This window comes from Palaemon carinicauda, chromosome 19 (genome assembly GCF_036898095.1).
Source record: "Palaemon carinicauda isolate YSFRI2023 chromosome 19, ASM3689809v2, whole genome shotgun sequence".
NCBI classification, from domain to species: Eukaryota; Metazoa; Arthropoda; class Malacostraca; order Decapoda; family Palaemonidae; genus Palaemon; species Palaemon carinicauda.
In genome coordinates this window covers 71,226,065-71,243,353 of record NC_090743.1, presented here as the reverse complement: position 1 = coordinate 71,243,353, position 17,289 = coordinate 71,226,065, and the positions used below count along the sequence as shown (strand labels likewise).

Genomic DNA, 17,289 nt, shown 5'->3' with positions numbered 1-17,289 from the left:
GCCTATAGATTTTGTGTCTTCCAATTTTATTCTACATCTATCCTGCTTTTCATAAATATGAAACCTTCGAATAAAATTTCCCAATTATATTAGTATTTTTTTTTCATGTTTACCCTCTTGGACTCAAAATTTCCCCAAAACAGGGAAATTTTCCTCCATCTGGCCCCATTATGACTATCAGTGGTTAGGTCTATATATACAACAGGGTATTAGTATCCTCATTAATAGAACCAACTTTTCTACTATTTGTTAGAGATTTTGTAGCTTCTCCCATTTAAGTATCGTGCTTTTCATAAATGCGAAACCGAGTAAAATTTCTCTGTTGATTTCAAAGTTTTCTTCTCATTTTCCTTAAACCGAAATTTTCCTCTATTCTGTTTTAATGTTAATGTTTTAAAATATTTTATTTCAATTGTTCATTACTTATGACGTTTTTTGTCATTTCCTTATATCCCTACTAGGATCCTATCGATACACTATACTATAACATCGTCTTTTATTACCTGGTCTTACTAATCGAGAAAGTTATTTACTCCTAGCCGAGGATAACGCTATCCTCAGGTAGCTATCTCTGGATAGAGATATTTCAGTCAACTGAACAGGGTTAGCAGATTTCCACTGGATTATCGTACACGAGCCTTACAATTGTTGTTTTACAACCAAAATTATCGTACACACTTTCTACATAATTATTAAGGAGTTACATGATTGACTCATTTAAATTTTTTTTAGTATAACTGTTTAATTAAACACACACACATATGTATATACCTAAGATATATGTCGTACATCGTACATACATACATACATACTGTATACCAAGGCACTTGCCCCAATTTTGGGGGATAGCCGACATCAACAAATGAAACAAAACAAAAAAGGGGACCTCTACTCTCTACGTTCCTCCAGCCTAACAAGGGACTCAACTGAGTTCAGCTGGTACTGCTAGGGTGCAACAGCCGCCCCTCCCGGCACAGTGTAAAATCCGGACGTCGGACGTCGGACGTCGGACGTCGGACGCCAGATGCCGTTATCATTGTTGTAAATTTCTTGAAATTTTTTGTGTCTGTGATAAAACTTTTTACATTATTTTAATATTTACCTTTTCTTAATTGTGTTATTATTTCTTTCAATTGAGTATATTTGCTTATATTTATGGTTATGGGAAATATGGTGTAGGGTGGTGGATTAGTTGGTTAGACTGTCAACTGCCTTCCCGTGGCTCTGACAGGGCAACAGGCACAGGCTATTATAAAACGAATAAAAACAAATTGATTGATAAAATTTCAGTACATTTCAAGTGAAATAGGCTTCATTTCTTACATGTAGTATCCTGTGTCTGTCTAAAGTTGGCAACATTTTAATTGGTTAGTGGATCATACCAAACCTATTGGCAACTAAATGCAGGATAAAGGGAGTGGTAGGCCCTTTCACCTTATGCTCTTTACAGCCGGGTAAATTCTTATCTGTGACTGCTGAATGGCGACGTCCGGCTTTTATCCTAAAAGGGTAAAATAGCGGGCAGTTAAATAGTGTAATGTTGACGTCCGATTGAGATTATTCTCAATAACATGAAAATAAACCAATATTTTCCGAACATTTATTCATAAAATAACAGAAAGTATCAGTGAACATTACCAGTCACAAAAAAGAGGTGTATTTTCGCGTCTTTCCCGGTGATACAAGCGATTTTCTATTCTTCCGGACGGCATCCGACGTCCAACGTCCGACGTCCAACGTCCGGATTTTACACTGTGCCCACCCTCCCACATTATCCACCACAGATGAAGCTTCATAATGCTGAATCCCCTACTGCTGCTACCTCCGCGGTCATCTAAGGCATCGGAGGCAGCAGCAGGGCCTACCTACCGGAACTGCGTCACATCGTCACATCGTACCGGACCTAAAATAATCGTATATGTAGGATAATTGTCGTACGCATGACAACCCTGAGTCAACAACACTGATAACTGATTGTGGGCACACTACTAAAAGAAGCGTGTTATGCACAAAGCGCTGCAATCTGCTGAAAATTCATTATTATAAGGTACCTCCTAGGCTTACATACTTTTACTTCTTATATTTCAGATGCCTGTCTATTATAACGGGCAACTTCTTTACTTGGCGTTTCTAAATTAGTGTTAAGTTCTCCTAAGTAGTCTCTTCTGCCATTACTATTCACAAACCTGTTTGATCATCTCTACTTCCTTTTCTTCTGTTTTCTTTTTTTTTTATAATTTAATTTGCCACTTTAATTTCTATTTCTTTTCTGAACTCTTGCTTTTAAACTATCTTACTTCTTCTATTTTGACATCATATTTTTTTGCATATTTCTATGATACCCTTTTCCCCAACATTCCCTATATGGTTCTCTTATTTGGTCTTTCACTATCTCCTTAACTAGTCATTTGTCATCTGATGTTATGATATTTTGAAAAAGCATCACTTTTTTTTTTATACCCTATTCTATTTTCAACCAGCCTTATTCCTGCTTCGGCTATTAGCCCCCAGTAAGGTGTGATAGCAACCTGTTCAAACATTCCTTTCATAATTTTGAACTGTATACTCTCTAATTCTTCCATTTCTTTTAATTTTATTACACTCCGTCTCGATATTTACAAACATTGTAAGTACTTCTACTATCTCATAGATCTTTATTCTCACTAGCAATGCCAAATCTCCTAATCTGTTACTGTCTCCATACTTCTTAATTTCTTGTTACATATATTCTATCTTTGCTTTCACTTTACTAATGCTGAGACTCTGGTTTCATTTTTGTGAGTACCATTCTCCTAAGTATTTATATTCCTTAACTGTTTCTATCCTTCTATTTCTAACCATTCTATTCACATTTTTAACATATTCTTTTTTTTCAATTACGAACACAGCAGACTTCTGTGGATTGGTGCTAAAAGTAAATTTCTTTAGTTCTTCCAAACTGCGACAGTTGCTTATATTTCTTTATACTTTGTATTTATTAATGCTTGGAAACATTATGTCATCTACATAAATTAGGGCTTTTATTCTAACGTAAAAAAATCCTAACAAAAAAAACCTTTGGCGAGAATACTTCTTGTACATTTTTAATTTTTCTTTAAAAAAAAAAAAAAAAAAAAGGAAAAAGATGAATCTACCTCGATATCAAAGGTTCATTATTTCTACCTAAGACTCTAAGTGTTAGTCATAAAACAGCCGATTATGTCTCAGAATATTCTCCCCTCCACTCTTATTATTATTATTATTATTATTATTATTATTATTATTATTATTATTATTATTATTATTATTATTATTATTATTATTATTATTATTACTTGCTAAGCTACAACCCTAGTTGAAACAGCAGGATGCTATAAGCCTAGGGGCCGCAACAAGGAAAATAGCTTAATGAAGAAAGGAAACAAGAAAAACTAAGATATTTTAAGAACAATTATAATATTAAAATAAATATTTCCTATATAAACTATAAAAACTTTAACAAAACAAGTGGAAGAGAAATGAGATAGAATAGTGTGCCCGAGTGTACCCTCAAGCAAGAGAACTCTAATCCAAGACAGTGGAAGACCATGGTACAGAGACTATGGTACTACCCAAAGACTAGAGAACAATGGTTTGATTTTGGAGTATCCCTCTGGAAGAGCCGCTTACCATAACCAAAGACTCTCTTCTACCCCTACCAAGAGGAAAGTGGCCACTGAAAAATTACAGTGCAGTAGTTAACCCTTTGGGTGAAGAAGAATTGTTTGGTAGTCTTAGTGTTGTCAAGTGTATGAGGATAGAAGAATCTGTAAAGAATATGCCAGACTATTCGGTGTATGTGTAAGCTAAGAAAATTGATTCGTAACCGGAGAGGGATCCAATTTATTACTGTCTGGCCAGCCAAAGGACCCCATAACTCTCTAGTGGTAATATCTAACCACAAGTCAACAAGAGACAAAAACCAAGATTTTCAAACGCATCACTTTTAATCTTCAAACTTCCATCACTACAGCCAAAGGGTTTTTATTAGCAAACACAATGTCCATTAACTTTGAAATAGGAAAGAGTCTCATGAGTTGAGTTTCTTCATAAAAGGTTCAGAGTAATTTACATTAATGACATTAAGGCAATTGAAGACTTGGAACTAAGAGATAGTGAGGAAACCTTAGTTTGGAATAGATTATTATGTGTCAAAATACTCAATTATTCCTCCTTAGTTAAGCCTATCTCTATCATTTGTCTCTTTTTCAATTGGATGCTTCCCCTTCAAGCTTTCTTTTATCATTGTGGGTTTTTCATAGATAGTGTCATTATATCTTCATCTTGCAATGGATTTTTACTTTATATGAATTACCAAATAGAGTGCAAAGAAGAAAACACTTTGCATTTAGAAAAGTACTGGTTAAAGAGTTCTACACTATAGGAAGGCCTTTGATACGGTTCCCCACATGAGGTGTTTAATACTATTGTAAGATTATGGTATTCGATGTTGTGTGTTGGAGTGGATCAGGGACTTTCTTGCAGATAGAAAACACTTTGTTGAAGTAAGAGGTTAACATTCCTCTCATCTAGAAGTAACATCGGGAGTACCACAGGGCTCTGTTCTTGGGACAACTTCATTTTGTTTTTTAAATGATTTAGTAGACGAACAATTACCTTGCTGTTTGCAGATTTGTTAGAGTTAACTCCGATGAAGACATTCAGACTATGAAATGAGACTTTCATAAACTTTAATGTTAGAATGAAAAGTTGTTATTAGCCTTTCCTCCAGATAAATGTGCAACAATTCTCACTGAATATAGGAACACATATTCATTACCAACTGAATGGTAGAGAAATTAAATCAAGATAAAATGAAAGGTAACTAGTTTTTATTGCAAAGGATTTAAAACCTGCCCAACATATTGGTAGCATTGTGGCTAAAGCTAACAGAGTAGTGGCATTGATGATACTTTGAAAAGGACATTGATATACTTGAATAAGTTCAAAGGATAATAACTAAATTGATCCCTGAATTTACTGATTTGTCACATGAGAGAAGATGCAGGAAACTAGGAATGACATCAAAACGGCCATGAAGACTTCCAGGAGACCTGGTCTAAGTATGTAAGATCATCTTTGGGTTTGAGAATGAAAATATGGATGATTATTATGAATTTGATACTAATCTAACACATGGACGATCACCTACCTACTAAACAAAAAATAGCATACATGTTATAAATCCCTGAAATAACCTGCATGAATATGAAATACAGTAGATGATCATTGGGACACGAGAAAATAGGCTAGTGACAACTAGTGGTAAAATCTTAAGATGGTGTAATTAAACAAAGATTTACCGAGAAGTCAAACGCTGTGCTGAACTTCCCCTTGCGGCCAAATCTGTAGGATTTCTTTCGGATTGCACATACAGTCATACCTCTCTTCACAAAAGAATGTGCTTACGGAATTTCCAAGGTGTGAAACGGGATGCGAATATTTTTATGACTCACTGCGAAAATGTTTTGTTTTAGGAAAAGAGGTTTGCCAGCCAGACTAAGAATAATATAGTCACCCATTAAGAATTTGAAGGGGGGGGGGGGGCTATAGCCCCCCCCCCCACTTTTTTGCTGAGAATATGCTTTTAAACATTCAGGTTTACATTTTGTAAATGCATTTCATCTCTGGCAACAGCTCTTGTACAGTCTCACCCTCCCACCCCACTCCCGCCACGTAAGTATCATGTTAGTACCCAGCTTCATAGTTTCCCAGTCCCGTACGTCACTCGTCACTCGCTTAGTTTTACAGAGAGCAGCCCCAATATTGGTAATCAAGCCACTTAAAATGTTTGACCCCCAGTGCATACCGTGCAAACTTATGTTAATCTATCCATCATTAGGCTACCAAACACTATTATAGTAATAAACTACATTCTTGATACGCAGTAATAAATTGAAAACATGACACACGCGAACACATGTAGTTGACGAATATCACACAAATAAACATATGCATGAATATATATATATATATATATATATATATATATATATATATATATATATATATATATATATATATATATAGATAGATATAGATATATATATATATATATATATATATATATATATATATATATACATATATATATATATATATATATATATATATATATATATATATATATATATATATATATATCTATATCTATATATATATATATATATATATATATATATATATATATATATATATATATATATATATATATATATATATATATATAGATAGATAGATAGATAGATAGATAGATAGATAGATAGATAGATTATATATATATCACTCGTGTGGAGAATTTTTTAATGGTTGTGTTCTGAGTGGGAACTTAGTCCGGGAAAGTCTCCTTATAACAGTTACATAAAGTTCAACAGGGGAGGATAGGAGCACTTACTCTCGGGGCACAAACACCCTGCTAATACTTTACTGTCACAATTCACTAACCACACTCTTTATATACAAAAGGGGGAAATTTTACTGTCCAGAGGCCGAAGCACTCCACACGTAGGATTAACAATAATTTATGGCCTACTCTAGCTTTGTCAGGTCTATAGTCATCTCATTCTCAGGCTCTGTTCCGGCTCCGTCCCAGCTACCCCAATGAGATGCTGGACAGTTATTTTACGTTAAAGTAATTAAGACAAAATCCAAAATGGGAGCAGTGATGTAAAGTAGTTTAAAAGTTTAAAGATAAGGATCTTTACCTTCGAAGCAAATATATATATGCAAAGTTTCTCGCTGTTACCACCTATAGACTTACTCTTTAAATATTGGGTATTTTGTCCCGTGATCAACTATTCATTTCATACATTAAAATAAATGAGGGAGCAAAAATACTAAAGAGGTTTAATTAACCTAATATTGATTTATTCACAAATTTACATTAAAGAAACGGACATCTTAACAAAGACAAAAATGGAATAATAAAGAGAATGCAAATAAAAATGATGAAAATCAGTTAGTTAGACACGTGGTCTACAATAATGAATAATCAAAATGGGGTCGGATACGTGGCCCATGTGACCCAGAGACTATGCTAGTCTCAAACCAGAAATGATAACGGAAAAATATTTACACACAATCCCACCGCACACAGTCCGAATAGTGTAATTAGCCAGGTTCCCTATAAAGTTAAAATTAGTCTAAGCTAATAAAAAATGGGGGAAAACTAAATGGGCATTGATGTAGTACCTGCACTCCTTTGAAGTTTAGTCCTATGCCCGTGATAGCTGTTGACCTGGTTGTCGCACTAATCTCTTGCCTGGCTCACCCCAAGAATTCTCACTGTAGCTGTAACTAGGTTAATCAGGGTCCTCTTCTTCTCAATCTCTCCGACCGGCAGCAACCTTTTGTGAGTCGAGTTTTGGGAGAGAGAGTGCGGGGGGTGAGCCAGAAGTGCTCGGGTTCAATGACCAGGCAGGTCAGCAGGCTAGGGCAGCTTCTCGTAGAATGGGGCCGACGCTACGGTCGAAGAGATCACCTGGCTTCACCTTTCTAGACAGGTGAGGAGGTTGATGCGCACGGTAATCCATTGAGGGTGCCATATTGGGACTTCAGGACAGGGCAATATTTTGTTGCAAGGAGTGCAGAGGAGGCAGGATTTTGTACTAAATACTCAGATAAATCTTGCTGCTCTGAGGGAGGTTATATATACAACAATCCTACCTATTCTGGCTTGCTAAAAATTAATATTTAAAATGATTAATTAGCAATGGACTGGTACGATGGGCATACATCTTAAAATTAACAAACCTTAATTGGTATTGAGAAATATAAGATGCATTAATTCAGCAGTATTGAAATTTATATTTAAAATTCAGTTTAGGAATTTAATCTCGACCCATGTAGTTTAAGGAAAGAACCAACATACGCCGGGGTTATGACTAAGGCCATCTGTTGTGCGTATCTACGCTGTGATGTCACGAGCATGGCGTGCGCCACTGTCAACAAGTTTAGATTAGTTTTCCCTATTTTTCTTTAAAGAAAACTAGATGTAGGAGAGAATGTTTAAGGGGTAGCTATAGTATTAGTAGAAGAGAGCTAAAAGTACGATTAAAAGAAGAAGAGTGAAGAAAATTCTTCACACACACACACACACACACACACACACACACACATATATATATATATATATATATATATATATATATATATATATATATATATATATATATATATATATATATATATATATATATATATATATATATATATATATATATATATATATATATAGGCCTATTGGTATTTTATGATTGTTATTGTGTAAAAATTGGAATTGGTCACATAAAAATCTTCCAAAAATATGATTTTGTTTTTGATACAATATGCTGTCAGATGCCAGAAAATAGCATCTGAGGGTGTTTCATCATAAAATTTTTCTGGGGGAGACCCCCTATACCTTCGCGCCTGCGGCTCCGCCTTTAGTGTTATTTCGAACTTTAGCCTCCCCAAACAGGAAAACGCTCCTACGCCCCTGCCTATAGTTTAATCATATTCTCATTTTTCTTTTTCTTAATATCGTATTTCCTCAGTTAATTCTATTATTACTATACATACGTTTTAACTAATATTCAAACACTATTTTATTTCTTATTTTCCTCTTAGATATGTAGTGAAAGGATTTGCATATCGCCATGATCAAGCAAGGCTGTACTAATCAAGACCACCCGTACTAGGTAGGTTTGCTGTGAGCGATCAGACTAAAGTCTCCCACCATCATCAATTCACAGTGGCCAGTGTGGTGATCAAAATGGCCAAACACCAGGCATGACTAAGGACATGTCTGAGGCCTATGTCCTGCAGTGGACTAGAATCGGTTTATTGTCGATGTATAAAACAGACACACACACACACACACACACACACACATATATATATATATATATATATATATATATATATATATATATATATATATATATATATATATATATATATATATATATATATATATATATATATACACACACACACGCATATGAAGCCATTATCTGATACACATTTGGTGTTGAAAAAAAAGAAACATTGTTGGAGTGTTGGAGGAAATCCCATCAAATTGCCAATACTTTCACGAAATCTATTTTAAAATCTGAAGATCTACGTTCGTGTTTTCAAGAAAATAAGCTTCAAATATTATCATTTAACTTAGAGAAATAGTAGCCTATATACATCACTAATTTGTTTATTTATTTATTTATAAAGGAAAACTTGAGATTATCTACGCAGATAAAACCAGCCCGTTGTATACTAGGCCTATGCTCGCCCGTGCCCAATGTTGTCATGGCAAATCTCGTATGGGCGTTTGAACTCTCTTATGATATGATAGATGAAATTACTCTTCCCTGGAGATTATTCATTGAAAAATATTTAACCAAATGACATATTGAAGGATGAATTACACTCGATGTTACTAGAGGAAGCTCATATTTTGTAGTATCGTAAAACTATATTTGAGTAAACAGCTGGCTAAACTTTCCCCGACTCGAAAGCACGGAGTTCAAAACATCTACACATACAAGGAAACACCCATAAAACAACATTAATCGATATACTACACATGGAAATCAAATGTTACGCTTACATTTCACATTGATGTACAGTTGCAGGTTGAAATCTCATCATGAAACGAGATAATATTATATGAACCGCGACCGCGCTGGTCTTCACTCACACTTTAAACAAGACTGACGGATTATGACCTGATTCAATTAGTTGCACTGAGTCAAATGAGTTTTTTTTTCTTTCCATAGATTCAAAAATTAAAAAATGAAGACTGTTTTCAATTCTTTTTATTTGCTTAAATGTCAAATACGATTTCTATTCATGTTTTGTATTTAAAAGTAATTAAGTTTATGTTCATTTTCATAAAATAGACGATAAGAATATTTCGTTGGCGAGGATTGTCGTGAATTTCACTTCGACAGATAATAAAGTTCTAAGCCCGATGTTAAGGGCAGATAGTAAGACCTTGAAGAGGCAAGACTCCCAAAACCTTCCAGGAATCAACAAAATACAGCTACACTTTAACAATTTTATTACAAAAATAGTTATCTAAGAAAGGGAATAACATAACAAAACATTTTCTCTGCATACTAAATGAAATATATGACTCGAAATAATCTCATGCGTTCCCAAAAAAACTAAGTCCACATCGGACCCAAATTAAGTAAAAATATATACATAATTTCAGCAATTTGCCTTGGTAAACGGCATACCAAGGCTTTCTCCCGTAATTTAATGAATAACACTGATCCCCAATCACAAAGATCAAGTAAATATACATAGATACAATTCTCACATTACACTTGCAAAGACTATAGGGAAACCGACCTGGTTACAAAAGGGGGAGAGAGACTACAATTAGAGACCACTTACTTGAGCTGAGGACCTTGGGCAAAAGAGACCAAGCTGAGCTCTGCAGCTCCGACGAAAACTTTGATTTCCCACGCTCTCTGACTCTAAACCTATACATAGGATATTTTCATCATGGTACAATAAAATGACATTATATTCGTGAATCATAAATTACAAATACTCAATTTCTTTATCATCCGCTCCTTCCCTACCAGGTGGTTACTCTTTAGGCTCTAAAACAGTCTCGTATTAAACCATAGTCATTCGTCTCAACGCCCGCGAGTTCTTCCAGCCTTCCCTCAAATTTAACGTAACGTTGGTGGAGTTAAATGGCGGGAATTTCGAATGATCAGTTCGAAATTCCTGACATCCTCCACACCCAAAAAAAAAGGAGCAAGAAATGTCGGTCAATTGGGCAAGACTGGACTCGGGGGGGTGGGGGGGGGGGAGTAACTACTCCAAGACTCTGTTAGGCTCGCTGCGTAGCGCTCCGCAACGACTCTAACAGAGCATACACAATGCACAGCATACAGCAATGTTACCCCGAGGCAATTAACTCTTACATGTGTACACATAAATAATAATCCAAATGTACCTCTACAACAGTCCAAAGGGATAGGTAATTAGGCAATGGGCCTAAGACAAATCATAATGTTGCAAAAAATAGCAATAGAAATGTACTCGCAAGTAATACATAAAACGATTCAAATGGAAAAGAAATTAGGCAATGGGCCTAAGACAAATCAGTGTTACATTTGTATATGAAAACAGCAGAAAATAGCAATGGAAATGTACTCATACATAATACATAAACGATTCAAATGGAAAAACAATTAGGCAATGGGCCTAAGACAAATCAGAAAATAGCAATAGAAATGTATTCACACAATAAATAAACAATTCAAATGGAAAAGCAATTAGGCAATGGGCCCAAGACATATCAGAAATTAGCAGAAAATAGCAATAGAAATGTATTCACACAATACATAAACAATTCAATCATAAGTCAATCTGCCTTTACTCACATTAATCGATACATAAACAGATTCGATCTAAGGCAATCTGCCTTTATTCACATTAATCGAATCACTCTTCTAGCACTGCCACATATAGGCTATTAATTTATCGAGTACAAGAGGGAGGGGCCTGGTTCTGTACAACGCTCGGTCTGTAAGTACGAGAGACCATCCCGTCCCCGTTCTCCACACCCTACACACTTCCAACTTCTGTAGATTCATGCACACCTACAATCTGTTTCTCCACCCACCCTACCCACCAAATAGGACACTCCTCTTTTCACTCACTGTTTGCAGCTACACCTTATATATCGTCACTTCTCAGCAGACGGTCCATCAGATCTCGCTGCTTCGCGGCAGCCCTTCTCAATGGGCGTGCAGAACGTCCTTGTGCGTCCGTCTGCTTTGATTCTGTTTCACTTTCACTTCTCTCACTAACTGCATAGTTCTCACCTTTATCGTCGTTGTCGACGGTTCCTGTGGCTGGTTGTTGAGTTGTCGTAGCCGGAGCCATTTCCTGGTTGTCCCCAGACGTCTCAACGATCCCTGGCATTCCTGCTGTCGAACTGTACGCGCCCTCTTCTCCGTCATCGCCGTCGTCGTCCTCTTCTTCTCCATCATCATCCTCAGAGGGGGCTATTTCCAGGGGAACCAGGTGGCTGACAGCTCGCAGTGACTCGACACCCTCGAACAACACTTTGGCCGAACGCACGACTCTGTCGTCGTCAGGATACGTCTCCACAACACGTCCAAGAGGCCACTTAGCTCTTTTTTTGATTCTCTTGTTTTACCAGCACGACGTCTCCAGGGTGCAGCTTGGAGGGTTCCCCAGACCGACAGTCATGTCGGGCTCTCAAAGCACTCAAGTATTCCCTTCTCCACCTCTCTCGGAAGGCTTTTAAAGAGTCTGTCAGCTTTAGGTAGCGATCACGTAGCCTCCGGGAGGTGAAGGTCGCGTTGAGGTGGTCGTCCGGCAAGATCGGTGCCATGAGGTGGACTGGGTGTCCTCTTAGCAAATGGGAGGGGGTGAGGATTTCAGCCTCGCACTTGTCGCCGCTGTACATAAGCGGCCGATTATTCACCACTGCCTCTGCTTCTTTCACAAGGGTTAGTACGTGGGCGTCCGGTAGGTACTTCTTTCCGAGGGCTATCTGGAGGGTCCGTTTCGTTACCCCGATCAGGCGCTTGAAGAACCCACCTTTCCAAGGTGCACGGGGCGTCTGAAATCGCCACTTTATGCCCGTTCTCCTCAGGAACTACAGGACTTCATCTTCTTCATAGAGTCCCTGAAGGAGGTGGCTGGCAGTTTTGAATGTTTGATGGTTATCTGAATTGATGAACGACGGGACCCCGTGGGTGGCGCAAAATCGTCTTAGCGCTAATACGAATTCTTTCGCTTCCAAGGAGGGGCAGAAATCGAGGTACACGGCCCTGCTGGCCATGCATGTCATGATCAGTATGTAGCCTGGCCGCGTTTTAGTCTGTATGGCCGCTGTGTGGTCCACTCCAATTGCTGTAAAGGGTTTTGTGAGGGCGGTCCTCTCCTTCGGCAGAGGGGATGGTGGTGTCTGTCTCAACAGACGCTGGAAGGCTAGCACGCATTCTGGACATTGTCGCACGGTCCGCTTCGCAATGGAACGTAGACCCGCCGCCCAGCATTTCTGTCGAAAGATACCCATTAGTGTATTCACCCCACAATGCAAGTGCAAACGGTGTAAATATCTTAAATAAATCCTGACTAAATGCCCTTTGGCTGGCAAGAGAATTAACTGGTTAGTTTCCTCTACTTGGGACACTCGTCCCCTAGTACAAATAAGACTATCTATTAATACTAGATTCAATTGTCTGACAAAATTAGCAACTTCACAAGGGGGTCTCACTCCGCCCTCTAATTAAGCATAAACTGTAGGCAAATAATGTTTTTGCTCTAGTTGGACAACAATACTGAATGGATGCCGTTCTATTTTTGTAAACCTTTTGATTACCCTAACAATTCTCAACAAGAATTGGAATTCTACTTCCCTTTGAAGAATTTCCCATATCTCTCCGGGGGTGGGGGGGGGGGGGGAGCAGGACTCATTTCCTCCCTCAGTTCTTGTACCGCCGCTACTATGGTGTTTTCATGGGTTGGATCTTCCTCCTTGCAAGGAACAGGCTCTCCCGTGGTCATGAGGAATTCTGGACTTTTCCTCCAAAGGGAGTTATCTAGCAGTTGTTGCGTCGTTGAACCTCTGGACAGGACATCAGCAGGGTTCTGTTTACTGGGGACATGGTTCAAACTGAATCGACAAACCTGCTGAAGAAAAACAATCTCCGCCACTCGGTTAGATATAAAGATGTTCTTGTGGTCCTTGGCATAGGGAGATGCTACCCATACCAACGTGACCTTACTGTCAGTCCACATGACTATCTCTCGTGGCTCTATCGGGTCTTTGAGAGTCTTTGCTAATCTGCTGCCTAGCAACAATGCTAGCAGTTCTAGCTTGGGAATTGTCAATTTGTTCATCCCCTTCGGAGTGATCCTCATTTTACTAGTTATTAGGCTTACCTGATTTCAGTCGTCCCTGGTATATGCCACTGCGCCGTATGCCTTACTGCTGGCATCGGTGAATACATGGAGTTCTAAACCTTTCCTACCTATCGTTCTTGGAAAGGTGATTTCGTTCAGCGCTTTCAAATCACTCAACAACTCAATCGCTTCTCTAGCTTATTCTCCTTTTAACACATCATCCCAACCCACGTCATCCTCCCATAGTTGTTGGAGGAAAAGTTTTCCTCTTACAAATAATGGGCTTATCAAACATATCGGATCGTAAATTGAGACCAACAGGGAAAGTACCCTACGCTTCGTAGGCACCCATCCCTCCCCCAACTCACAGATTCTCTTACTTTCTTTCACACACAATCTGTCTACGTCCCGGGACCATCGCAGCCCAAGCACGTTCACACTCACAGGCTCTCTCCACCATTTCTTGCTATCGAAGGTCAAGTGATTGGACGCCCACCCTTCTAAAGGCATACCTGCCCCTTTTAAGATTTTATTGACAGACTCGTGCTCTCGCCTCATGCTCTCTAGATCTTCGAAAGTGGCCAGATAATTATCCACATAAAAAGACTTCACCAAATGTGGACTACCTTCCCCTTTAAAATGATAATTTAAAACTTGTTGTAACAAAAATGGATTTGCCGTGATGCCGATTACCACGACTCTAAAGGCGAAGGTGAGCGCTCGACCTGCTGCCTCGCGCCACAGAAATCGTGTGTATTTGGCATCACGAGGATCCAACAAGACACGATGGAAGGCTTTGCTGATGTCAGCTAACATAGTATATTGGTTCAACCTAAACCTTATGATCAAATGATACGCTAATTCTACCAGATTGGGGCCAGGTAAGAGGCATTCATTCAATGACTTACTACCCTTTGATTTCGCCGAGGCATTGAACACGATTCTAAGGGGGGTGGTGCGGCTATCTTTCCTGATTCCAAAGTGCGGCATATAATAACCTTCCACCTTGGGTTCTTTCACTTTAGATATAAAACCCGCTTCAATATATTTATCTATCACTCCCTGGTATTGATCAAAATATTCCCTATCCTTCCTGAATTTAGTTTGCAACGACTCTAACTACGCTACAGCGTTTTGATAGTTCGTATCTGGCCTAGCATCCGACCCGAATGGTAGGCTAACCTGATATCCCTCAGGCTTTTTCACAACACTTTGCGACACCTTTCGCATGGCTTCTGCCTTGCGAACTGTGTATTGCTCAGATGGGGTGATGCCAACACGATCTAAACGCCACCACTCATCTACATCAAACTGATATGGTTCGTTCTGGATTTTGCACACTCTAAGCGTTTTTACCTGTTCAATCCTTTCCCTCTGCAATAGCCACTGCGGCACCTTTCCATATGGCGACATACCATTATGTGTCAGGAAAAGATTGATCCCATCCACCTTCTCTACGCCTATAATAAAATAGCTAAAGTAATCAACCCCTACTAATATGTGGACATTTTTCAGCACATCGGACTTGTTTGCTGGATCGGCTAACGTGACTCCCTTTCTCAACAGATGCTGTCTGACCTTTACATAACCAGCGTTATGTATTGGGACGTCTACGTTTTCATGTGCCACTAGCTTCATTCGCACGGTTCTTTTTCCCATCTCAACCCTACAACTCACTACATTGTATTGTCCGCTTATTTCCGCGGAGCCAAATAGAGCTATATTCAATGATACTCGTCCTACCACCGGTAGGCCTAATTGACTCGCGATTTTTGCCGATATGAAGCTCCTTTGGCTTCCTGAGTCGAGGAATAGGCGGACTCGCTTGCTACCTTGTTTCTGATGGATTTCTGCCATAGCCGTTGGCAAGTGGGTGCATGGGAGGTTTACGTCGGACTTCTGTGCGATCTTTGCGCTTTTGCCTGGTTTAGATTCCACTTTAGCCTTGGATGGACGGGGGGCAGTTTCGTGCTGTAGAGGCGTCACATTCACTACGGGGCGGGACGTTGTTGATTGACTATTGCTACAACTTGGGATCGATTGCGGTTGTCTTCCCGCATTGTAATCATCGCAAATTGCGGTGTGGGGGTTGGCATTACAATTTTTGCAAGAATTTGGGACGGGACATTTATCACTACGATGACCTGACTTTGTACAATTGAAACAGGGGCCCCTTTTAAGTAAAATGCGACGTCTGGCAGCTACGTCAGTTACTTGGCGACATCCGTGAGGCAGGTGCCGTTCGCTACAAAATGGGCAAGAATTAATGTGGATGGGTTTGGATTTCGTTCTTACACTATTGTCTGGTCTTTTATCATGCTCAAGTCTGTCGCCTCTTTGCAACTCATCGTCTTCGAGCATTCTTATAATAAAGTCTATTGCTTCAAAGAACTCGTCTAACGTGTAATCACATTTTCTTAAATGCTCGACCACTTTTCTGTAAAGCTTTCCCTCTGATAGTTTTTTGTTTATGAGGCTCATGACCATGCCCTGGCCTATATTATCTTTACTCAGCCTTTTAATTTGTTCAATTATGATTCTTAACTCGAAACGGAACCTTTTGAGATCTTCGGGGTCTAGTGATGGCACAAAGATGTTTGCTAATTTTCGGTGCAAAATCACGAGCGTCTGGTGTACATTGCCATATTGTTTATCTAAAAGATCTAGCGCTATTCTATAGTTCGCGGCGGTTACACTTAGAGATTTCACTATTCTAAGCGGCTCCTTGCCTAATGTTCCCAACAAATATGTAAATTTAGATACATCATCTAAATCGGCTCTTCTATCTACATGTATCGTAAAGAGCTTATGGTATGAAGCGTATTCCTGCACTTCCCTTTCAAATGTGGGGAGAGGCAGAGATTTCAACTTGGAGAGAGCAACATTCCCCATTGGAGTGCTTTTCACTTTGTCTATACGATTGTATAGAAGGGTAGAAGCTTGCGTAGCTTCACCCAGCGTGTGCCTGATTCGGGCTTCCAAACAAGGTTCTAGTTTGACATACTGATTTTTGTACAGCTCTCTCAGCTGTCTGACCTCTTCCTGCAGTTCCGTTACCAGATTCCGGTAGACGGACTCAGAGTATGTCTCAATCAGTGTGCGTTGTGTTTCACTTAGCAAGTCGACTATGAGGCCCATCGACGCCTCGATGTGCACGATCGTGGCCACTGCCAATTTAACTAACTTTTCTTTAACTTCGGGATGGTTTACAAAACAAGAAGGAAAGAGAATTATATCTACGTTAAGAAGAAGGTAATCAAAAAAACAGATACACATGGTCGATCGCACATCGGGACGTTGAGGACCTTAATTGTTACGTCTCTCTTTCTCTCTCTCCTGATCAGCCTCATCAAACGGTAGGCTCTTGAATTCATCGGCAAGTGTCTCACA

The 17,289-nt window shown here is 38.9% G+C and overlaps 1 protein-coding gene across 1 annotated transcript; it reads right to left on the bottom strand.

Moving 5' to 3' along the window:
- Positions 1 to 15,018: 15,018 nt before the first annotated feature.
- LOC137659061 (uncharacterized) lies at positions 15,019 to 17,037 on the bottom strand. Its single transcript, XM_068394151.1, has one exon. The coding sequence runs from the start codon at positions 17,035 to 17,037 to the stop codon at positions 15,019 to 15,021; it is 2,019 nt and encodes a 672-aa protein (XP_068250252.1).
- Between the last annotated feature and the right edge of the window lie 252 nt (positions 17,038 to 17,289).

Excerpts from the sequence above, each read along its gene's own strand:
- LOC137659061 (XM_068394151.1), bottom strand. The coding sequence starts at position 17,037 with ATGGGCCTCATAGTCGACTTGCTAAGTGAAACACAACGCACACTGATT.